At 32.3% G+C, this 26006-nt stretch overlaps 3 protein-coding genes across 3 annotated transcripts; 2 read left to right on the top strand and 1 right to left on the bottom strand.

The window, feature by feature from the left end:
• Window positions 1–287: 287 nt before the first annotated feature.
• Window positions 288–4965, bottom strand: LOC145601812 (protein ALTERED PHOSPHATE STARVATION RESPONSE 1-like). Its single transcript, XM_081657890.1, has 4 exons — window positions 3914–4965; window positions 3601–3818; window positions 3250–3473; window positions 288–1431 (listed from the first exon to the last, which is right to left on the bottom strand). Exons 1-4 carry the CDS (start codon window positions 4656–4658, stop codon window positions 645–647), a joined length of 1974 nt encoding a protein of 657 aa, XP_081514016.1. The 5' UTR covers window positions 4659–4965; the 3' UTR covers window positions 288–644.
• Window positions 4966–9872: 4907 nt separating this feature from the next.
• Window positions 9873–13799, top strand: LOC145600182 (L-ascorbate peroxidase 5, peroxisomal-like). Its single transcript, XM_081656080.1, has 9 exons — window positions 9873–10092; window positions 10273–10397; window positions 10597–10646; window positions 11069–11134; window positions 11292–11337; window positions 11432–11514; window positions 12065–12144; window positions 12979–13081; window positions 13269–13799. The coding sequence occupies exons 1-9, from the start codon at window positions 9971–9973 to the stop codon at window positions 13491–13493; spliced, it is 900 nt and encodes a 299-aa protein (XP_081512206.1). The 5' UTR covers window positions 9873–9970; the 3' UTR covers window positions 13494–13799.
• A 3514-nt stretch (window positions 13800–17313) lies between these two features.
• On the top strand, window positions 17314–20451 carry LOC145600184 (L-ascorbate peroxidase 3-like). The gene is made up of 9 exons (XM_081656082.1): window positions 17314–17438; window positions 18012–18130; window positions 18305–18354; window positions 18532–18597; window positions 18718–18766; window positions 19283–19365; window positions 19555–19634; window positions 19738–19840; window positions 20344–20451. The coding sequence occupies exons 1-9, from the start codon at window positions 17314–17316 to the stop codon at window positions 20434–20436; spliced, it is 768 nt and encodes a 255-aa protein (XP_081512208.1). The 3' UTR covers window positions 20437–20451.
• The last annotated feature ends 5555 nt before the right edge of the window (window positions 20452–26006 follow it).

Genomic DNA, 26006 nt, shown 5'->3' with positions numbered 1-26006 from the left:
AAAGTGATATTCGTAGAAACTAGAAAGCGTGAGCATAAACAATTTCTCCTCACATGTAGGAGACTTATTAACGCCATGATGGCATTGAATATTTTGAATGTATTCTTTAGCAGGTTTTTTTTTGCCTGTTGCAACTTTTACTCCATTCTTTTCACTATAATTAGATAGAATAATTGGGGAAATATGAAAAGTAAGGGCGGTTGGTTAGTGCCGTAGAGCATGGAACGTGTATATTCACGAAAAAAACACAAAGTTCTGCTCTTACCAGAAAGTTAGTGTTGTATAAATTTGTTAGTACTAATCAATTGCTTTTTAAAACGGTGCAATTTACAAATCTGACAGATTCACTGTTGTGCAATTAGATTCTGTACTGCTGCTGGTGTTTGTTATTGCTCATAGCACTCAAAATTTTACTGAAACTTGATTTAAATACATAATAATAATGGAGCACTAAGTTTAAACATCTAAAATTCTAAAAAGCAGTAAATACTAAATAGGTCTTCAATCTGCTAATTCTAAAACATCCTCCTAATGCTTAAGATGGAGCTATACAAAGGGGGCAGACGGGCTGGGGGAAGATTAAGGGGAAAAAAGCTCACCTATTACTTGGTTTTAATATGGCGTCCCTGAGTCAGCTTCAGCTTCTACGCCATCATCAACCTTTTGACATCGAGCTCTTGATCCATATTTTTGGCCTCATTGTATACCTTCTCGAAAGCTTGCTTGCAGACACTTGAGAAGCCTGTCATTGCCTGAAAAACATGGGGCAGCCCCATCTGCATGTTGTTTAGTGTCATGGCCCTAGATACGCTAACGGCCTTTTCATGCTTAGCTTTCTCCTCCTCTGCCTTGGCTTTCAACATGTCCACTTTTGCTCGTTTTTCTCCTACAGGGTCCCGTCCCTTTCTTGAACTTGACATCTCAGGCATTGAGTATGGTCCATACTTTGCCTCTAATGTCCTTAGCTCAATCGCCCTTTTCTCGAGTTGCTTATTGGCTGTCTCTGATCGTTTCTTCTGTTTAAGCTCTTCAGCTTGTTGAATCACAATGGCATGGATCACAGTCCACAAGCTTTTGATTCCCTCCGACGCCACTTTGTCAGGGACATTATCGATTTCAAGCTGCCATTGTTCACAAAGGGAGTAGATTGTGGAGTCTTGGATTGACCTCATTAGTGGGTTTTTGTTAAACTGAAAGAGGCTCAAACGGAGCCACCCAGTGAGAGAACGGATGTAGTCCCGTTGAGCTTTTACTACGCTGCAAAAGGATTGATGCCATTGTTGGAGCTCCACCTCGAGTTGCAATGTGGACTGGCGATGGATCTCAGATGTGGGCTCATTGGATGGTATGGCATTGAGGAACTTGAGCTGATCAACTATGTGCATTTGGACTTGGTGACATTCGTACATGCTCCTCCACATGCACATAAACCTAAACATCGTCCCAAAAAAAAACAACTAAAACTATTAGCATGTGGATCAAAGAGATTACAATAGACTAAAAAAAAAAAGCATAGATCAAGGCAAAGGAGCTAAACTTGAAACCATTCTCTGAGTGTAACTTTAAAGGACCCTCCAAACCTCAAAATAAAGTATTCCAAACACGACATTACCTATTAGTCCATAGTGATTTACTGAATACAACCACAAGACTCAGTGTACAGGGCAGTGCTTAAACTTGAAAAGGACTAAACAGAAGAATGCTTTGAAATGTTAATCACGCTCAAATTAAGGCTATTCAATTACGACACAAGTATTTTTTTCTAAAATCTCCATCTAATTCATGTATAATTAGAGAAAACAATGGTCGGAGTTCAACTTCAACCCCATAGTCGAATCAGAAGTTCATCCAACAACGGGGACATAAAATAGCGAAAAAGACTAGACCATGGATGCATGTGGACAAGTCAGACCACGTTTCTCCAAAGAGTAAGATTCATTACACCCTTTTTACACATCAGAAGTCCGGATATAAAGAACAAAACAGATACTACAACACCTCAATAAGATGCAAAAGTGCAACATAAACAGTAAAGTTTCATTAAATTTTTGTGTTTTTTTACAGAATGGTCCAATTCCAACCCATACGGAGTACGGACCTCAATTATAGTACGGACTACTTGATTTTTTTTATTTTTATTTTTACTTTTTAAATCTCTAAGATGTGTTTTATAGTATACCAACCAACAATCTTACATATTTCAAACCTAATTTTGTCTGTTTTAATTTTCCTACGTATTTCAAACCTAAAAAAACGGAGTATATTTTGGATTATATGCAAAAGGTGGGTCAATTTAAGTTTAGTAGTAAAAAGTGAAAATAAAGGCAGTCAAAAGTCTTAAAATCAAAGTATCTCTTTCTTCAGCATGGGATCTGTTAGTACAAACCTACTGTGGTAAATTATGAACAATGGCATATCTTCTTCTGACCTTGAAAATTTTCCAAATAGTTGACCTCACCCCTTTATTTCAAATTAATTGCGCTATTTTTGTTTTTAAATCGTTCCAAATTACTCGCAACTTTACTATTTATGGTTAAAAAAAAAAAAAAAAAACCATCTCTGCCTTTTTGCTCAAGGGAGACCCACACTTGTTTTCTTTCACTAATTTTTAAATCTTTACAAAAGCATTAAACTGTAAAGAAAAAAGTTTACTTAGAGAACTATTGCATTATTACTCTTTTGCTTCCAAATAATTGTTAATTGATTAGTACTTTAGTAGCATGAAAGCAGCACGCAAAGATTAGCAAAGTATAATCAAAGTCTCTAAACTAAAGGCATAATAATCTCATTAGTAATGCAGATGCAATCATTCACGAGTCATTGCTAACAATGTAACGTTTCTTGATGCTAATACAACACGGTATCAAACTCGGATTCCTCTTACTAGTCCTAATCCTGGAATCTCAGATTAGATTCATCGACCAATTAAGCATACCATGTGACATTTATCATCAACTATTCAAATTAAAAAAACATAAACCTTATACCAATTGAGATCAATGTTGGAAAGATAGTAATTTAGCATTAATCAAGCAAAATGACAATCAACTAAGGACAACATAGTGCACGTGAATCACAATTATACATTGGCACTACCTCTGCCTAAAACATGTGATCATACATTCCAAATTTATGCATAATTACTAATTAGATCAATTTTCTATTTTTAGGCCAATTGAATTAAAATTATCACTAATTATAATACTAAATTTGTTAATTAGAAAAAAAAAAATTAGTAAGAAAATATACCCTTTAACAATGTCAAGGAGTTGAGGGTAAAGCTCAGTTTCCCTTAATTTGATGATCTCATTAGAAGTTGTTTGAATGGCTTGAGTAGCAACCTCAATTTGTGACTCTAATTTCTCCACTTCTTTCTTTGTTTTCTCTGTTTTAAAATAATCTGCTCTTTTCACCTCCAATCTCCTTAGTTGTTCCACCCTTTTCTCATGCTCCATCTTTATTTTCTCCGCATTCTGATCCAATCATTAAATTCAAATCTCATTAATAATAGTAATAATAATGTCTCGCGAGCACGTGTTATCTAAGACCTGAGATCAAATCACGACTACACGAAAAGTTGAGAATTGACTAGAATACTACCTTGACTTCATGGAAGAGTTTCTTCTCCCAAGCATAGAGTCTCTCAATAGTAGAACAATGGCTACTACCATTAACATTATTAACCATTCCCATTCTTCCGACCATTATATCATCTCCTAATAACTTACCACATCCTAACCCATTTAACTTACCACTTGAACCCCATAACATTGGGCTCCAACTCGAACTTAAACTCCTCCCGTTATTATACATTTTCCCTACAAAACCGATAACACTTGATCATCAAAACAATCAACAAATTAAATAAAATCATCTCAAAATAAGAATTCAAAAAAAAGTAAAAAATAAATACCTGAGGAGGAGTTTAATTGATGGTAATTAGTAGAAGAAGCGGAGAGATTAGAAAAGGTATGAACCTCTAATACACCATTAACAACACTAGCAGCATCGGCAGCTCTTAGAAAATACTCATCCAATTCCTTAATAATCTCCACCAATTCTTTCCCTTGTCTCGAAACGACAACCGCCATCTCACTCTCCTTCGAGAACCCACTAACCACAGACGGCGGCGCAGCCACATTCGCCGCCGCCCTCATCGGAGTCACCGTAACATTGGTGGTTGTAGTCCCGGTAGTTGTAACAGCCTCATCCTCCCACTCCTCCTCCTCGGTCCCACTCCTCGGACCCGAAGACGGAACAAAAGGGTCCCAGAAATCCCACGTGGAACCGGCGACCGGCGGCGGCGGTGGCGGCGGAGGAGGAGGGAGAGCTGAGGCGTTAGTTGTGTTTGAAGTGGTGGTTGTCCATGTATCGGTGCTTGGAGACATTGATGGTGGAGGTGGTGGTGTTGGTGGGAGTGGCGGCAGAGGAGGCGGCGACGGTGGGATTTCACGGCGGTTGTGGTGGTGGAGGAGAGAAGATTCTCCGGTGGAGAATTGGAGGAGGGCGGAGCCGGTTGAACGAAGAGAACGAAGGTAGAAAGAATGAGAGGATGAAAGAAATAATCTAGCTTCAACTAATTGTTTCATGTATCTTTTTCTTGCTCTGCATCTTGATACCATTTCTTGTCTGTCAATTCTTGATACACAACACCCCATTTTTGGATTTTGGGTTAATTTGAGTTTTTGGGTGGAAAAAATTGGGGGTTTTGAGTGGATTTTGAGATGAGGTTTTTGATTTATGGAGGGTACGCCATTTTTGAAGAGTAAACAACAAAGGAAAAGAAAAAAGCTCTGTTTTTTAATTGAGAAACTCTGTTTTTGAAGAAGGGTGAAATGAAAAGAAAAGGGTTGAAGCTTTTGAGAAGAAGAAAAGGGATTGAAAACGCTGGGGTTTAATGTGAGATTAAGGTTGCTTTTTTTTGATTTCTCTCTCTAAAATTCTGCTTTTTTGGAGGAGAGAGAAAGAAAGAGAAACAGAGGAGCACAATGAAGCATTGGGCAGCGTGCCGTTAATAGTTGTTTCTCATAGCAGTAATTTGGATTTTTCAATTTTTTTACTGACTATTTTACCCTTGCTTGGATTTGCATGGATGAAGAATGTTTAAAGAGATGGTTCTTAGAGTAGAGGTAAAATGACAAGTGAGTCCTCTAAAAAGACAATGGTTTTGTACTTTGTGGTGTTAGAAGTCTTACAACAGAAAGTTTGAACCATGTTGACTATTATACTTGACTATGTTGTATCCTCATATAGTCAAATGTCATGTTGACTAGTACTTGACTATGCTGTATCCTCATATAGTCAAAATGTATTAATGTTATTTATCTAACTAGTATGATCCCAAGTATTTTCATGAATCATGGTAGGTTGAAATTTAGAGTATTTTATACTGGTAATTTCATTTGTTGAACATTTAAACATGAGTAGTTTTTGTTTTTTGAACTTATACTACTTGAACGATGTCAAAATAAGTCAAATAAGGGTTGATCATTAATCCAAAACTACATAGAACCATATTAGAGATTGGATGCTTGAAGATTTGAGATTAGAATAATAATAAAAAATAAATAAAATAAAATAAAATAAAAACTTGAATGTAAAATAAATATTGTATTACTCAACTGATTGTTTGGTTACACAAAGAAAATGGGGGAAGTGGAAAATCATGGAAATTTGGAAATGGATAGTTGTTTGGTTGACAATAAAAAATGTAAATGAGGGAATTGCAAATTCATGGAAAGTGTGAATTCTCACAAAACATGGAAAGTTAATTACTCAACCCCCCATGTAAGGGTCTTTTATCATTGACTGAACTCAGCTGAACTGAACTGAATTTCAACGTAAGAGAATAGGCCCTAAGTCAAAATTCCCATTAATTATAGCTTCATTCATGCCAATCAAACAGTTTCATGCAATTCCCTTGAATTTGATGTAGGAAATTAATTCCTATTAAATTCTCCTTTCGTCCCCTTTTTATAGTCCCTTATGGGCAAATTTTAGTCCCAAATTGTTCACCCTATTTGCTTTTTTCCAACAACCATTAATATTAATTTTTTTACCAAAATTCCCTCCGATTTGCAACAATATTTGTGCAAATTTAAATTTCTCATGTAAATTTTGTTTTCCCATGTACTTTTATTATTTTCTCTTTCTACTTTTTTGCATATTCAATGTCAATTTACTTTTTCAATGTACTTTTACTATTCTTATTTGTGTTTTATTAATTTCCGTAAAAAATGGTAATAAGGTACTATCAAAAGGGGACGGAGGGAGTATAAATTCCTATGGAAAGTTAATTACAATAGCAACCAAATGACACCTAGATATTCAAATTAAAGGTTAATGTAATTAAAGTATAATTACCCATATCTTCTAACATTGTAGAAGGTGAAAATGAAAATTTGTAATTTTTTTTTTTACATAATTAACAAACTAAAACCACTTTGGTTTAAAATTGATATACTACGTAAAAAAGGATTTTGCGCAAATTAGAACCAATGAATCAGAAAATTGTACTTCTTGGCTCAAAGATTGGATTGATAATTTTTTTTTTTGACTTAAAACTATTTTTCTAGCTTAGTCCAAACCATATTTTGTACACCTCTTAATATTATACGAGTACAATAAAAGCAAAGTACTTTATTGGGTTTAGTTGTGTACATGAATCAATGGTCAATTGACCACATATGATTGTTGTAAAGTGAGTAGCATAAAATGTAACGAGCTTAATTTGGAGACTTGGAGAGTACTCTTGTACAACCAACAACCAAGAATGCATAATGGATAATGCACTTAACTAACCTGCGAACAAGGATTACAACAAGACAATGCAACGAAAAATATGTTTCTTTATTTATTTAATTTTATTTGGGGGTTAGGGGTATAGTTGTAAATTGATGATTGCAACGGGCATAGCTCCTATTTGGGAATGTTTCAGTTTCTGATATTAATGGTGTTGGGTGCGACCATGACGCGGATTACAAAATTATGCATTTAAATACAAGTTTTTAATGAGCCATCAATTTTATTTTTTCTCCCTTTTTTTTAAGGATAGTTGTCAATCGTTGTACAAGTTTATGGTACCCATTTAAGTAGGTTAATAAATACTTGTTCCTAATTAAACCCTGTATTTCTAACGATGAGATTTTCTGATTTTGGCATAAAAAAATTCCACCTTCTATTTATAAGTACATGTATTTTTTTCAACTTTTGCACTATTGATATGAATTGAGCTTAACTAAACTAAACTAAACTGAGCTAAACTAAACTGAATTGAATTGAAAATAATCTAAAGAAAACAGTCCCTACATTCCTACTTCTCTTTTTTATGTGAGGAATATATACTAGAAGTAAGAATATAATTTAGGGACGGAGAGAGTACTAAGGCCTTGTTCTCTTTACTCCTTCTGTCCCTAAATTACATTCCTCTTTCTAGCATTAATTCCTCACATAATAGAGAGAAAGAGGAATGTAATTTAGGGACGGAGGGAGTAGCTTATTCTCAACTTAAACAATCAAAGTACCCGTCTAAAAAAAAAAACCTAAACAATCAAAGTTTATTTTCATAATAAGTTTAATGCTTACTTTTGTTAAACATGTATTTGTACTCGTATTTGATTTGAACTATTTTTTTTTTCCTAATTTTATTTCAATTTAGTATCAAAACAAATCAAACACAAGTACACAACCTTGTATGTTATACTTTATACGTAATCTTTGTACATTTTTTTTTGTTTGTGACATTAAACTTGCAATAATATAATCATATTGACAGTACATCAGTATTAAATTCAAGCTATAGTAAGAAATGACATGCATGAGAGTGGAGGAAAATTGAAAAATAAGTACTCGTATGTATAACTGACAAACTGGATCTCTACTACAATGCAGAAGTTGCCAGCATAATTCAATATTTTGCTGCCATGTGCTTTACTGTTAACATGCACATATTATGAAAACTTAAGATGTAACCTTGTAGGTAAAAAAATCATTATGCAATGCTAATGGCTACTCTGATGCAACTTCATCTTTGAACATGAAATTTCCTCGTTAATGTATAATATACCCTCTTTATGAGACACGTGAAGAATTATGAAGTAAACGAGATATTTTGAGAATTTGAGCTGAATCGAATTAGCATTGCCAAATATGTACAGTCTTAGGCGAATCTATCTTTTTACTCGTATAAACTATGAGTAATAGATCGTTAAAGATATCAATAATCAAAGTTTGTATTGACTTTTTTAAAAGATCAAATTGATGCAAATACTTATTTTTGAAATAAACAATGTATAATCTTATGAGGCAGTTTATAATTTGAAAAATATGGGCGATCATAAAACGTTATGACTATTATGAGGATGGTATATTTGTCATATGTTACACAAAGTGGAAGTAGTGTGGATCAATGATCACGATCTCTAACTTCCATGTGCTACAACACCAAAAAGTTGAGTACAGTGAGCATTCTCTTCCCATTCTTGAATCATGATATTGTTTTTACTCACTTTGTTTATTTATTCATAAGTTTACATTATTATTCATACCTCTTCTTTTGATCATCTTTAATGATTTATACGAAGTACATATTAGCGAAAATAATTATGTGCGATCTTATTAGAGTCTCATGAACCAAGCAATAGAATTATGAACGGAATCCATTCCATGTTGAACCAAACAATTATAGGATCGTAAATCTTCAATCATGTATTCAAGTCCATGTGAACCAAAAGGGCCCACAATCGGTCCTTAAAAATTCTGAAAAAGGTCCAAGCTGCAACTCATGCAAGCCCATTAGAGCGAGCAAATTTTACTCTGTCTACACTCTACACCATATGCCAACTTTGAATGGATCATCAACATTACTTTTATCAAATAGCATGAACATTGATAGTTAGTTACATATAAAATTCTACAATCATATTCACTATTTAGCCAAATTATCAATATTATGAGTATATTGTGAATATTAATTAGGCTTTCTAGAAAAGAATAATAAAGGAAAATGTAGTAGATATTCTAGATAAAGATACCAATACCAAAGGTCAATTAGAATTTGATTCTACCTTAGTGGCTGATCAAGTTGGATAGCCAATAGTTTTGGAACCAATATACTACCTAGGTTAAATATCTATTCATTTTTATTGTTTTCTCTCTATTTCGATGTGAACGTATAAAATCGAACGTAATTAAATAGTTTATTTATCAATAACATGATAGGAAGAAGAATTAGGTTCGTTGTGTATTTGTGCATCATCTATGATTTCAATTGGTTATTGTAAAATTTTCCTATGAATTTCATGTTTTTTTGCTACACTAGATACTTTTACGTATCAATACGTGCACTAAAAACATATTGATCTAAAGTTTATATGCCAAGTGTTGATATATTGTTCATAGTTACTGTCCTTTTTAAATTGAATCAATGCTAGAGAATGTGTTTGTATATAAGATTATAAATTTAATTATTTGGTCGCAGGTGAAAATCTATGGAACCTAGTTGCTTATCACCTTGTTAGGGTCTGTTCACATTTACTGAACTGAGTTGAACTGAACTGAACTGGACTGATTGGAGCTGAACCGAACTGAATAAAGTTGAGATGAATATTTTATGAGAGAAGAAAATTAGGAGTTGAACTGAACTGAACTGAAATTAAGTTGAAGTGAACAAGCCCTTAGGTTAGTATCCACTAAATTTGAACAAATGAAATAAGACCACGCCTATCAATATTAAAATTAATTTTATGAGAATCTTTGCTTTCTTAGCTAGATTAGAATTTCTGAGCACAAACTTTTAAAAGTTGCATATTCGGACGGCACTTACAAATTATCACACATGTACGAGCAATATTTTTAAAATCTGTCTCCTTTGCTATTTAAACAAACGAGTGATCATATCCAAACAAGAACAATTCAAGAAAATAAAGATAATCGTTTGAGTTTGGAATTTGATAGATCAATTAAGGCAAAAATGGGAAGAGTACCAATCGTGAATGAAAACTATTGGAGGGTGATTGAGGCTGCTCGTCGAGACCTTCACCAATCTCTCGTCCAAAACAATAACAACTCTGCTCCCATCCTCCTTCGCTTAGCGTATTTTTCTCTCTTTTTTCATCTAATTATTTGTTAAACATGTTTTGTTTATGTATTCATTGAAAACGTACAAATTTATGAATGAAAAATGTTGATATTTTTTTTAATGTATATTTACTTTTTGACATAACCAAATCACACTAAGGTACTTATTACTAAGTTGGTATGGGGATATTGTAGATTTCATGATGCAGTGAACTATGATGCATCAACCGGACAAGGTGGTGCAAATGGCTCCGTTAGGCTTACTCAGGAGTTGAGCCGTCCCCCAAACAAGGGAATCGAAAATGCTGTTAGATTTTGTGGTAAGGTTATCCAATTCAATTCTCTAGCTAATTCATTTTTTTGACAAGAAATACTCAATTGATGAATTTATATTAATACAAAGAACATACATGTAGTTTATTTGGATGACATTTTTATGCAAAGTCTACGTACAACCACATAATTTTTTTGGTTGTATTTATTTTGTATGCATTTTTTAACATATTTCCCTTTCTACAGAACAAATCAAGCGAAGGCACCCTGATATTACATATGCTGACCTTTATCAGGTACATATTACTGCATTTTACAAATTTTTTAAGAACAAAACTCAAAATTTTAAATGGTGTTTATTTTTATTTTTATTTTATTTTATTATTATTTTTTTTTTTTGGTTGTTGTAGCAATATATACTCCTGGTTAGAATTTTATCTAGTGTTACAATAAGTAAATAAATAAATTCAAAGATAATTTACATCTAAAACTAAAAGTTTCATGTGAAACAATGAGAGTATATGATTTTGAAGTTTATGTAATTTAATTATACGAGTATTATCTTTCGTGTGGGATCGGAGTTGATTATACTATGGTACTTAATTTCATACAAGGCAAAGTTTACTTTTGTTTGGTGTTTATATGTGATAATTCTATGATTAATAGATAAGCCATTTTAGGGTGACTAATTAGTTGGTTTTCGATTGCTGTTTCTCAGCTTGCTGGAATTGTTGCAGTTGAAGTAACTGGAGGTCCTGCTATTGACTTTGTTCCAGGTCGCGCTGTAAGTATTACTCCGTATTATAACTTGTAGCTGTGACAACTAATTTTAGTTCATGTAACGTTGATTTTTTTTTTTTTTTTTTATTTTTTTTTATTTTATTTTTTTATGGCAAATAAGAATTATACATAATGCCTTATAATTATCATCTTTCATATAGGATGCTGATGCTCCAGATGAAAACAATATCCCAAACCCTAGAGGAGGTAGTACACGTTACTTCTTCCGTCTCTTTTTAGTTCACGATCACAATTTTTATACTTAACACATGGATATGGGTCGTTGTTAATCTTGCTATAGGTTCGGATCATCTGAGAAATGTGTTTTACCGAATGGGCCTTAATGACAAGGATATTGTGGTACTTTCCGGGGCCCATGCATTGGTAAGTAATTCTAGTCCAACTATGGTATTGATCAAATACAAGTTTTAAAAAGCAACTAGTGAGTAGCCTGGGCATTGTCCCGGATTGCTACTGTTGTAGACGTGCAATCGATAATTTTTATTACGTCTTATTAAAATTGTAGTTCATGTTCAAACTAAAATTTAGTATTTTTTTCTTAATTGTACCTTATAGTTTGCACTTATATAATTTATTTATTTATTTATTTTTATTTTTTATTTTTTTTTCATATTAATTACATACTTGATAATTGGCTAAGATGGTGAAATGACTATTGTTGTTATATGAGATTGATGGTTCGATCCTCCTTATCCTTATGTTTTTAAATTTTAAATTCAATAATGTTGGTTGCTTGGGTGATGTGTTGTTGTTTGAGTGATGATGTGGCATCACAATATATTGAAAATTAAAGATGATGTGGCGCAACAAAAAAGGGACTACGTGGCACATCGACGTTCTTAGAAACGCCTTTTAATATATAGTATAGATTTAGACTTAATTTTTGTCGTTTGATTTGTTTTGGAAATTGTAGGGTGGAGCACATAAGGATAGATCAGGCTTTGAAGGCAATTTCACTAGGAACCCTCTTAAGTTTGATAACTCCTACTTTGTGTAAGAACTTTAAATATCAAACATTTTCCTTTTCCAATCCTTAATTTGCATCAATGCATCACTATTTTATGATTTATATTTATCTTACATACTCCGATCTGTGCGTGTATACCCTAAACTTTTTTCATATACTGGTGTATCAAAAACAATCTCTCAAATAGTACTTGTTTTTAGTAGCTGATAAGAATAGGTTGTGTATATCTAAACATTCATGATTCGTTCAACACAACACATCTATAAAATTATAACGTGTGGTTCCTACAGGCGTGGGTACCTTGCATCGTACAGCCGTTTCGCGGAAGGAACATATTATACACATGTAAAGAACATACCGTTGTAATGAAAAGAACATACTATTAAAATGTAAAGAACAAATACCTGAAGTAAAACATATTTATATTAAAAAAGAGTGAAAAGAACATATGTTCATGTTCTTTGATTGTTAGTGTAGTTTACTTTTATCTATGATATAATGTTAATTGCTTATTGTGAAATGTTCTTTGATTTTTTTTTTTTTTATATAAATTATGGTGAATATACATAAATAATGTTCATTACATAATACTTTCACGTTCTTTATTAATATTACAAATGTTCATTAGATATATAAAAAAAAGAACATAAAATTGGATGTTCTTTACAAAACAACTATATGTTCTTTACAAAACAACTTTATGTTCTTTTAAAAACTGCTACATGTTCTTTCCGCGTTTTTTTTGTCTGTACCTTGCTAGGTACATGCTGCTGTACCTTAAAATTTTCAATAAAATTACGGGGTTACTTATTAATTACTAAATAGGCTAATGTCATGTATATTTTTTTTTTTTTGATCAGAGAACTACTAAGAGGTGATACCCCAGGATTGGTGAAATTTCCAACAGATAAGGCTCTTTTAACCGACTCTCGCTTCCGTCCTTTCGTTGAGCTCTACGCTAGGGTATGTCAAGTTTCTTCATTATCATGCAAAAGTTACTCTAGTAATTTTTAATTCTTGATCATGTTTTCTGGTATGATCCATTTTGCAACGTACATACATACACATCATATTAGGTTCATTTATGTTTTTGAGTACTGTATTAAATTTTAAGATGATAATAGAAAAATTATTTGAAATTGTCATGCAGGATCAAAGAGCATTCTTTAGAGATTATGCAGATTCACACAAGAAGTTGTCCGAGCTAGGATTCAATTATCAGGGATCCAACATGTATGAAGACGACAAATGCTACGAGGAGGTTGATCAGTGTGCTAAGCCCTACGGCGTAGTCAATGATGGCTGCTGCCCAGGGCAATATGGATATGCTCAATCCTATCCGTCCGGAAATGGCTGCTGTCCAGGCTACTGCTAAATATAATGGCTGTTAGCTGTAACAGTCTTTACAATGAACGTTAAAATTAATTTCTTGGAGTTCATATACATACATATACTACGTATATATAATGACTTCAAGAATTAATTGGCAATGTTGTACTATATCTATAAGTTGTATGAATTTGAAGCGTGTAATAACAACTTGTTGTAACGGGGAATACTGTACGTGCTAGGAACTTGCTTTGAGATGGAAAATCAGCGTTCCTGGCCTCCCTGCATGCAATAAATGAACAACAAACATTATGATATCTATCTTAATATGACATTAGTATTTGCTTGACTCTATTCTATCTTTATTTTTATAATTTCAAAATGATTTATTATTGTCTCTATTAATATGATTGTTTGTTTAGCTTGTATGGTTGATTGGTATAAACTATCCACATATATATTGAATTTCATAAAGTATTTTTCTTATATAAGTAAGCAAAGTTTAATTTGTGGATATCAACTATCTTAATTAAATTAATTAATCAAAGTATTTGGGGGTACTCAAGACATAGCTTAAGTTTATAACCATTGGTACAAATCGATTATCACGATTCTTATTTAATTGGTTAATCTCAAATGTTGAGAATGGTGTCTAATTGTCTATCCACTCTATATGAATTTAATCAAACAACACTTGAGAGTTGAAGAACTACTAATATTTTACTATGGATTATAATGATACTGGGTTATATACTTATATATAATGAAGTACTTTTATATAATATACACTTGAGAGTTGATTAAGTTTAAGAAGTAGTATTAATTTTGAGTATAGATCTTAAGTTCTGAAGTCTATACTAAATTAATCTTAAGTTTTGAAGTTAATTGAATTGATGCTGGTCCAAATTATACGCGTGCCATTATAGCTTCTAAATTTGGTTCATCTAATTTTTTTTTTTTTTTAAAAGGTTTTTTTTTAGGACACAAGCTCAAACAACACTAGACTTTAGGCCAAATGGGATTAATGTTAAGTCATGCGGCCCAAATTGTACTTGGCTTTAGTAGAAGGAATAGAGAATTGAATAGTAACAATAGCTAGGTGGTGGATGGTCCTTGATGAGGGGAAAGGGTTAGTGTGAGTGGGAATAGAATTTGGCTGAATGATAGCATGGCTGGTCCATATATTAAATAAACAATTGGAAATGCAGGAAGGAAGACCATTTTACTGATTTTGGTTGTCATAATCTAAAGATTAAATATCAAGGAAATGAAATGGAAAGAATTAAGTGACAAATAGAAAAGAATTTAAACATTGTTGGTCCATTGATAGTAACAACGCACTAAAATATACCCCCTTTGTTACATTTTACATTTGGAATATTTTTATAAGGAAAAATCGATCAAAACGTAAAGATTAAAAATTGACGGAGGGAGTAACAATTTGCGAACAAAGTTACCAAGTGTAGCCAAATATCAACATACAAGTCCTTAAGGGAAGGGACTTAGGGCCTGTTCATATTTACTTAATTTCAGTTCAGTTCAGCTCCAATCAATTCAGTTCAGTTCAGTTTAGTTCAGCTCCTAATTTCCTTCTCTTATAAAATATTCATTTCAGCTCAATTCAGTTCAGTTCAGTTCAGCTCCAATCAGTTCAGTTCAGCTCCAATCAGTTCAGTTCAGTTCAGTTCAATTCAGTTCAGTTCAATTCAGCTCCAATCAGTTCAGCTCAGTTCAGTTCAACTCAATTCAGTACATATAAACAGACCCCTAGTCGTTGTAATATTCTTCATTCCATGCATGATTTGCTCCGCATTGATCCCTTAAATTACGTCGTGTACCCCCAGATCTTCTCCGTAAAAATTTGACCACACGCATTTTACCAATCCAAATCAGTTCATACCTTGTTTGTAGGAATCTTCCTCAACCTCTCTTGACAATATATAGGACATAATTTGGTCAATGATAGCAATTTGTACGTTATTTCTTCCTTTTTGACTCTTTATATAGTTTTAAACTTTATACTCATTCTATATTTCTATGTTGGACTATTGGTTATTTACTTGTTTATTTTAATAAGATGACTCCTTGTCTAATCTAAAATTTTGTAAAATAGGTTAACTCAACTAATTACGTTAACAATATAAATATTTTTACCCATTTATTAACATTTTAAAGAAATAAATGAGTGGAAACTTGCTCGAATAAACGAATTAGTGAACACAATCGAATGGAATTTGATACTTCTCTGTTGCCGATATTAAATCTATATGATGATCAAGTTGTAATAAAAAAAATCGGTCCTAAACCTATCAATTCATATTGGGGTGCATGTAATGTAGCAAATTTTTGAATAGAAACTTCCATTAATATGATTTTGGCTTGAGTTCTTTAAATTCATAGTGGGGTGTAATGTAGCAAAATATTTGGAATCGAAACTTTCTTTAATCTGCCTTCTTCCCTTTTACAATGTTCTTAGTTAAGAATGAATTCGGTCCCAAATCAAACAAGAGTGGGTTTAGATGTAGGATAGAATTTGATTCCTATAATAATATGAATTTGCAACTAGTTTTACAATCTTTCTTTGTCACAATACAATGTTTTAATACAATATTTTGATTAAACTTTAATCAACCAACTCAAATGGGTAATTATAGAGCTTAAAAGGATTCCTAAATAAGCTAATAAAAATGGTTATGTAATGTATTATGAACTTATTATAAATTAACTTTAAACCGTGTTATTATTTTATTATTTTGAACAATAATAATTAAATAGTTGATTTGAATAAATGAGACACATGGTGGTCAAAGGCTTTGAGGTCAAGATGCTCAAATTATTAAATCAATATCTTACTTAGGTTACTTTTGTTCTATAATAGTGTACCACTCGCTAAATCTGAGTGATTAACATCTTTTCGTTTTTTGATTTGTGCAATTCCTCTTCGGTTAATTTTATTAAAGTAATATTCCGTAAAAAAAAATAATGAGCACATAACAATAATTGCACCTACTATTTCGAAGTCAAATTAAACGACGGTCGGTGAATGATATAAAAAAAGTTAGGCTAAAGAGTCATTTTTATCAATGAAATATATTCTTGTTACCAATGCTAAACGATCTACGAAACTTATTTTATTGCGCAATGCTATAGAATAATAGAACAAATAATTACACAGGCAATGTTGGGCCTGTGTTATAAATCGGCTTTTAAAGGCTGTTCACTTTACCTTATTTTTGCTGAAATTTCAAACTATAGTTTTACAAGTCTAAGAAGGTTTCATCTCAAAATTATATGACAGTAATAGGAGTTGCCTCTTAACATTATAAATTAGACACAACTTTTACTTTTCTTCAATATGAGATACATATCTCAATATTCTTTTTCACTTTTACACTCTTTTAATGTGGAACAACACTTTTTCTCATATATATTTGTTCGGACTTAATAGCAACTTAGCAAGTCACCAACCTTAACCTATACTTTGTATGTAATCCGAAATGATGGATCATGCCTAAATTTTTCTTCATTAATAAAATAATACAGTAAAAAAAGATGAGGATAAACTTTATTTTCTACTTTATTTTAATTTATTTGTTTTGATATAAAATACAATGCTTTAATCGAGAGCCGCCCATGAAAATGTAACACATCCTTGCCTTTTTTAACTACTATTGTGAAAATCGATTGCAATGCATGTGACAACTTGGAATAAAAATTTAACGACTTTTTATTATTTTTTTAAGTCTTCCTTTGTACTTGAAACCTTATATAAATACCCTATCCACGAAGCCATATTTGTATATCTCTTAGATTATCGATCATCTTATATATTTCAATAAATTTGAAGTTATTATTAACAAAGTACCATGGCAGCAACAACAAAGAGCGTAGTTGACGTAGATTATCTGAAACAAATTGAGGGTGCTCGTAAAGATCTTCTTGATCTTCTTCAAAAGAACAAGAATTTTTCACCCATTGTGCTTCGTTTAGCGTAATGATCTTTCTTCTCTTTTCCACCCTAAATTTTTACTTCGTATAACTTTGCATAATAGATCTATCCATCATTGCCATGCTTAATATTCCATTTAGGGGGGGGGGGGGGATGGATGAGTTTCGAACCTGTGACCTCTATGTCACGTTGGCTCTAATACCATGTTAGAGGACCAAATCAACCAAAAGTTTAAGCTGATGGTTGAGGTTCAAGAATATGTTTTATACTTTATCAGCTAGTCCCTATAATTATTTTAATACTTCTATATTTGGTAGAAAGTTTACATGAACAATATAATTTTGTGTCCTTTAATAATCTCTCCCATTATATAGAGAGTAAATAGATAAAGTAAACTGTGAAACTTTGAGTTTTTCCACGAGAAAAAAGAATTTATGTCTCTGTCCCAAATCAAAGTACCAAACAAGCTTGTCCCAAAGCTATCATTGTTCCATATAATTTTTTAGATTTTAAACTAGCTAGTTTGTTGTACAACCTTACTTGTGTAAATAAAATATCTCAAAATAATTAACAATCCCATATAGTCTAAGGTTCTAATTTGGTTTTGGTGTGTAGATTTCATGATGCAGGAACTTATGACGCTAAAACAAAGACAGGGGGTCCAAATGGTTCGATTAGACGAGAATTGAGCAACCCTCCTAACAATGGTATCAAAGTTGCTGTTGATTTTTGCGGTGAGTTGTCAAACATACTACTTACATACAATTAATCATCTAGAATGCAACTTTGCCATGATATATATTTCCCTTATTGTGTGTATGCGCACGCGTGTGTGGGTGTGGACGCTTTGACCTTATATTCTTATATATACGACTTATTATTGACTTGTGGTTTTCTTAATTTTTTAGAGCAAGTGAAGGCTAAATACCCTAAGGTTACTTATGCTGACTTTTATCAGGTGAAATTTCTTAGTGATCACTTGTACGATAAATTAAAACTTGTTATATCTCTCTCCTTTCTTGGGTATTATCGTTTGAATTAGTAACTGCGTGCATATGCATATAAATATTGAATATAGTATTGAATATTGAATATAGTATAGCTCACTTATCATTGGTCACGTTGTTGATGTTAGCTTGCTGGAGTGCTTGCGGTTGAAGTAACCGGAGGTCCTAAAATCCCATTTACTCCCGGTCGTCCTGTAAGTGTTACATTATGGAACTAACATTGATCAACTTTTATTTTTATAAATCAATATTACTGGCTTTAATAATTAGTATAATCTCACCCTACATTTTATTATTGTGACTGTTCTAAATAGGATGCTAGGGATCAACAAGACAGTGGTGCTCTTCCAAATCCCAATGGAGGTACAACAATAATACTAGTTTCATCTTTATACTCGTATGATAAAGTAATAATAGCATACGTATAACGTGTTATGCACATTTATAAGTCAACGTATCCTATTAGTAAAAGTTTGGCTTTATGATTTCAAGGTCATGGATCAAATTAAACCTTACTAATAGATGTTGATTCAATATATAGGTTCATTACCTTGTTGTTAAATTTAAGTAGAAATATAAGCTTGTGTATTATATTACGGACTATATAGTACGAGTATACATTTAGGCTATAAGTTGAGCCCATGAGCAAATTCACATGTGATTGAAAATGTTCTCCCTACATTAATCAAGTGTAAAAGTGAGAGTGAGTATTGAAATATATATCCGACTATCCCACATTGAAGAAAAGAGAAAATTATGTCCACTTAATTAATAACGCTAAGGGGTTATTCTCCTCATTGACATATAGTATTGAGGTGAAACCTAATTGAACTTAAAAAGTGTACATTCATTATAATAATTTGGAATTTTGTTTTTCAGATGCCAAACATCTAAGAGATATATTTTATCGTATGGGTTTGAACGATAGAGATATCGTGGTCTTATCGGGGGCTCACACACTGGTACGTACGCCAATAACCTCAGCTCTAGCTCTTCACTTCACGATCAACAATTAATCTTCATACAAAATAAAAATTGACGTACATATAATTTTAAAATGAGATCGATGAAGAGAACATTTAATTAACCAGTACATACGATTACTAATTCAGACAAATTTAAACCTTATTTCGTATGTACTTAACTTACAGGGTCGAGCAAACAATGATAGATCTGGCTTTGATGGTCCTTTCACAGAGGACCCTTTCAAATTCGACAATTCCTATTATGTGTAAGATTATACGAGAATTAGTTCCAATAATTACTGCACTATTTTGAATGCTTTATATTTAAGTTTTATTCATAAGATTTTAACTTAATTTATGGATGATCAGAAACTTGAGGAAGGAAGACAAACCAGGACTAGTGAAATTTCCCACTGACAAAGTTCTCGTCGAGGATCCTGCTTTTAGCAAATATGTTCAACTATATGCCAAGGTAATACATACATTCTCATAAAAAAAACATTAATTGTGTTAGATTTGTTTATGTATTGGGTTCACAATACTTGTTACATGTGTTAGCTATGTAGCATGTATTTTGAGACAGGGGAGGTAGTATTATTTGTTTAAATCATGTATGTAAGGCTGTGAAGACTAAAGTCCTGTTCTTTTGAGTCGAGCTCAATTGAACTAAGGGCCTGTTCTGATTGACTGAATTGAGCTGAACTGAACTGAACCAAACTGAACCGAACTGAACATTTTATAAGAGGAGGATATTAGGAACTGAATTAAACTAAACCGAACTGAACTGAACTTAAACTGAAGAGAACAGACCCTAAGTTGAACTGATCTAAAAGAATAAAACCTAATTGTATAGATATTACTTTTTAGTTCATGGATCTTAGTAAATTTCCTGTGAAGCTAGTTGATCAATATAGTATGATATTTGGTAATTTGTCAAATGAACTGATCAATAACAATTTTGTTTAACAATGGCAGGATGAACAAGCTTTCTTCGCACACTATGCTGAATCACACAAGAAGATGTCGGAGCTCGGGTTTCACCCAGCCAGCTCTGGTGTTAAAGCTTGAAGTCAGTGCATATATATACATGCATGGCAACCTAATAACTCAATGATATGTGTTATGAATGTTCCTATCTATATGTAGTACTATGGTTTGTATCATTGTATGTATCCTTAGTTAATAATTGTGTTGATGTTAAATTTGAGATTTCAAGTTTGAACAATTCCCCTTAAGTTGTACTAGAAATCTGTACTACTAGTCTACTACGTACTACTATTATTTTTTTTTTATTTTTTTTTTTATTTTTTTTTTGACAAAGTACTACTATTATTTTATACTAGCTACTACGTATAAATGGTAGCATGTACTAGGATGTACTACTATTAATGAATGCTAATCATAACTTCTAATATTTACGAAGTGTACGTGTTTGAGATTTCGTTTTTTCTTATTTGCAATTGATTGGTGCAATTTCAACCTATATATCATGTCATCTGCGGCATATGATCACGATAAAATTTATCTAGTATACAGGCAATAATAACAGTATAGACTTATTCGGAACAAGTGAACAATTTAGCATAGCATGCAACAAGTTGGAGACGGTCAATCGGAAGAGATTAGAGAAAAGTCTACAAAAATAATACGAAGTACTAGCTTAGCCAGCATAATGTCTTAAGGTTTGTTCACATTTACTTAATTTCAGTTCAATTCTGTTCAGTTCAGTCTAGTTCAGTTCAGCTCCAATCAGTTCAATTCAGTTCAGTTCAGCTCCAATCAGTTCAGTTTAATTCAGTTCAATTCAGCTCTTAATTTCCCTCTCACATAAAATATTCAGTTCAGCTCCAATCAGTTCAGTTCAGCTCCAATCAGTTCAGTTCAGCCCCAATCAGTTCAGTTCAGTTCAATTCAGCTCAGTTCAGTAAATGTGAACATACCCTTAGACTCTTTTCTAAAAATCAATCAATTGTTAATTAATAAAAATAAAGGATAAGATCCATACTGAAATGTAATGAGAAAATCCAAGTTTCTCTCATAGATAAATATGTAGGCAAATAAATCTCCTCTCACAATATAATTTTAATTATTAAATAATAAAAATGAAATAATAAAGTGACACAAAAAAAAATGTATAATGTTGCTTCAAAAAAAAAAAAATGTATAATGTTATGAGAGGAGATAAACTAGAATATTAATTTCAGAGACTAACTTGAGCTAGCTTCCTACTATAATAGCTAGACACTATAGGTAGATTTATTTGATACTTTATCTTTTGATGTGAGAGTTTGAGACAACATAATACTAAGGCAATTTTGTTTCATAACACATTTTAAACACCTTAAATAATAAAGTGCTATAATTCTAAGGAAACGAGGAGTGATGGATCACTATCAGGTATGGGCTCCGGGCAAAAATGTATTGTCTTGCAAATACTTAGACAGTAATTCATTTTTTTACCAATGTGTAAAAAAAATACTCTATCTCCTCTTTCCCCCTCTCTCCCCTCTATCTCCACCGAAATTCTCGCCGAAACCCCCCTCCCTTTTTCTTTCTTTCTTTTTTTTTTTTTTTTTTTTTTTTTTTTTTTTTTTTTTGAAATTCTCTCCTCCTTCCCTTTGTTATTCGTAGGTATCAAAGGCTTGTTTGTACTTCGACCGAAATTTTCACCGAAAACCCAATTTGAAAATCTTTGAATGAGAGGAGAGAGAAAATCACCATCATCATCTTCGTATTCATCAAGTACAATGTCCGTGGGTTACTACACCGTCCTTACCACCACCGCAATCGAATGTGTAATAATAATATACAATGCTACTATATATGAAATCATATGATAACAACATATAAATCAACCATAATTGTATACAAATCAATAACAACAATATAATCAAACCCACAATAAATCATATACCCATAAACAATGAAAACTCACAAAACAATTCAACAATAACGGTATACAAATAAAAATTAACAGTATACCAAAAAAAAACAGTATATACGTTTATAATAATAATTGAGCACCGACAAACGATAAATGTCGTCGTCTTCAACTCTTTCATATCCAAATTGTTTCGAACTTCGACAATACCAAACAAAGAACTCGCCGTTTTTCATGGATGAAGTCGTAAATTTGCACTGTGGTGGTGAATTCATTGTCTCTCGTGACCAAAGTAACAAGATGTTTAAAGACCTTGCAATCCTTTGCCGTCCTCCGATTAACCACCATTAATTCAAACGGCTAAACACAGTTACTTTGTCAAAACCGAAACCTCCTTTGAGGTGCAAAAATTGGTGATTTTTTTTGCCTGAAATTCGGTACAGATTGCTCGCCTCAAGCTCTGCCACCGCCAAAAATCGCCTCCGGCTGCAGTTGTTTTGCGGGAAAGGGGATATAACCTAAAATTGGCTTCTAATTTTTTTTACCCTATCCTATTCCCATTTACTAAACAAAATATGATTTTCCTTTAAAAATAATTTTTTTTTTTATTTTTTCTGTTTTTTTTTTTTTTTTTTTTAAATTCTGGTGTGGGGCAATGGGTGCCCATACCAGATTACCGGGTAGTGGCAGATACTTCCTCCTAAGAGCACTCTCATTCATTGGCAAAAAAATGCCCATGAGGAGAATTTAATGGTAAAAATGCTAAAAATGTTATCCCACTCATGAGCAAAAAAAAATGCCCATGAGGAGATTATCAAATGCCCATAGGAATGGCAAAAATAAATTGCTACAGTGCCTATGGGCCCATGAGTGTTTGTGAGAGAAAATATAGGAGAGATGGTGGTGTAGTTTTTTTTTTGTTTAGCCCATGAGTATGGGAAGAGTTCTTAAATAAAATGTCCATAAGAAAAAATGGAAAAGAGGAGTGAGAAAGTTAGTAGAGAGAGAGTGGCATTTTTATTTTTTGCCCATGAGTGAGAGTGGTCGGTAAGTAGGTAACTATTATACGGAGTACATGTGATTAGAATTGTACTCAATACTGTCAATAGTAGTCATACAGAATAACAGAATATTTAAATACCATGAATTGGGATATATAAGACACATGGTGGGTTGAAGACTTGAGGTCAAGATGCTCGAATTATTAAATCATTATCCTACTTAGGCTACTTTTGTTCTATTATATTGTACCACTCGCTAAATTAGTGATTAATTTAACATATTTTCGTTTTAAATTTTAATTTGTGCTAATAGCCTAAATACTCTTAGATTAATTTTAGTAAAGCAATATTCCGTACAAAAAATAATGAGCACATAGTTTGCAATAATTTGCACATACTACTTGTAATACCCGAATATTTTATGATTTTATATATAGTTTATATTTATTTATTAAATAATTTTCCTATTCTCATATTTTATTTTAGAGTTCGGAAAGTTTTAAAACCCTATTTTAATTTAAATAGGACTCCTTTTATCAACAACTATAAATTATCTTAAACCCTATTAACCATAAAACGATATTTTATCAAAAAAAAAGTGGTTGCCGATTCCTTTTGTGCGTAGGATTCATTAGCCAAACCCAAAAATTGATTCTTGTTAAAAGTTAATGTTTCATGACTTTTATCATTCTCCATTATCTTATTTATTGATTTGTAAAGAATCCCACGACATGTTTGTATAATGAAGGCTGCGATTTGCGACGTTGCTCAATCTATTTCTTGGTTCGAATATCGTAGTTGATAGTATTTTGTTCGTATGGTAATCACACGAATCTTATTTCTTGATTTTGTTTGATTATAAATTGTTAGTATTGATTGTACTTCGTATTGTTATATGTAAATTTTATTATTTGTGAATTATATGTGATCATGATTTATATGTATGTGGTTAGTGTGTGGTATTGTATGATTTAAATGTCGCATTGATTGATTGTATTATTTCTAGGGGTTTTAATGTTGTTGTTATAGGGAGTATTGTTTTATCGAGGTTTAGGGTTATTAATGCAGAGTGTTATTATTGGGTTGAGAATTGATTATATTTTGGTGTTAGTTTAATTGTCCTATAAAAGTCGAGATATACTATGATTGAACAGAGTTCGAATTGTTATATTATTTGGGTACTTGTGCCATTATTGAGATATCATCAGTTAGTTTGTGAAAGATTATTTGATCAAGTATGAGATCAAAAGGTTGAGAAATTATTATTTTGTTCTTGGTTTGAGGCTCGGCGTTATATACCTTAGTCCTTGGCATGTTTGGTAAGGAGATAATGATCATGAGTTAAGAATGAGGTACAATCTTTATTATTTATTTTTCTATGGTCCCCTACAGTGGGAATTGGCCCGTATGTGGTCTGGTTCAAGGTGTTTTCTAATTATTGGGAGTATTCAAGTTTTTATGCTTGTTGGTTTTATTCGAATTACCCATGTCCAAGGCTAGGTATAGAACAAAGAGCATGGCACACTTATTGGGTATGATCAGTTAATTGAGTAAAGGTTCGTATTATTATTCAAGGTTATTTTCAGAGTACAATGTGTTATGTAGTTTTGAACTACATTATTTAATTGAGCTAGTAATGTTAATTATTCTATTATACTCTGTATTCTTATATATGGTGATTACTCAGCTTTTTGCTGACGTGTGTGTTATTTTGTTGTGCTACTTGTGTTTGCGGCCATGTCTTTTTCTTATGGTGGCCCTGCGACGATCTATTTTGGAATTTGTCCTTAATGGTGAGCAGACAAGACTGTCTTAGCAGGTTGATCAAGTGATCGTAGCTAAAGGAGCTCAAGTGATCGATTAGTATGCTATAATGAGTTTATAAAGTTGTATAAATAGCTCACCTAGTTTATTGGGTTGTAATTATTGGGATTTTGTAAGCCTTAGCACTTGACAGATTGTCGAGTGTGGCGGTAATACCTCCGATTTAGGTGTATGCTTCCGCAATTTTATTCAAAGGTTGTTTATTTTCCTTTATTTATTGTTTATTATTAGCTAGTAAATCGGGGGTGTTACACTACTGTATTTCAACGTCAAATTAACCGAGGGTCGGTGAATGATTTATGAAAAGTAAGGGCATGTTCTGATTTATTGAACTGAGCTGAATTGAATTGAAGTAAATAGAGCTAAAACGAAAATTTTATAAGAGAAGGAAATTAGGAACTGAATGAACTGAACTAATACTAAACTGAAGAAAACAAGCTCCAAGCCTAAAGAGTACTTTTTTTGTGAACTGGATGAATTGTTATTAAACGGAGTAATTTTTATCAACGATATATATTCTTTATATTTACCAATGCGAAACGATCTATGAATCTTCTCTTACAGGGCAATGCTATTGAATAAATATGTACTAATTCGCTCTTTCTTTTTCAATACAAACCTCTCGTTTTGTATTACTGTACAATATTATTTATTTTTGTGACAGGAGAATTACTTTATAAATTTTAACCCGAGGGAGGCGAGGGAACTTCGCAATAATGCATGCCACATGGTCACCAACCTTAAGTTGTATACTTGTATGTAATCCAAAATGATACTCCGTACATTTTTGTCAAAAAAAGAAAAAAAAAAACAAAACAAAATGATACATTGAGCCTAAATTAATTAAATAATACTTTGTTTATTTTAAAACTGTTTCTCACTTGATATCTTGACATTATTCAATTCATAAGATGAAAAAATCTTTCAAATTA

This window comes from Chenopodium album, chromosome 21, assembly GCF_948465745.1.
Source record: "Chenopodium album chromosome 21, dcCheAlbu1.1, whole genome shotgun sequence".
NCBI classification, from domain to species: Eukaryota; Viridiplantae; Streptophyta; class Magnoliopsida; order Caryophyllales; family Amaranthaceae; genus Chenopodium; species Chenopodium album.
The sequence above is the reverse complement of the archived record's forward strand: the minus strand, read 5'-3'. Positions and strand labels throughout refer to the sequence as shown.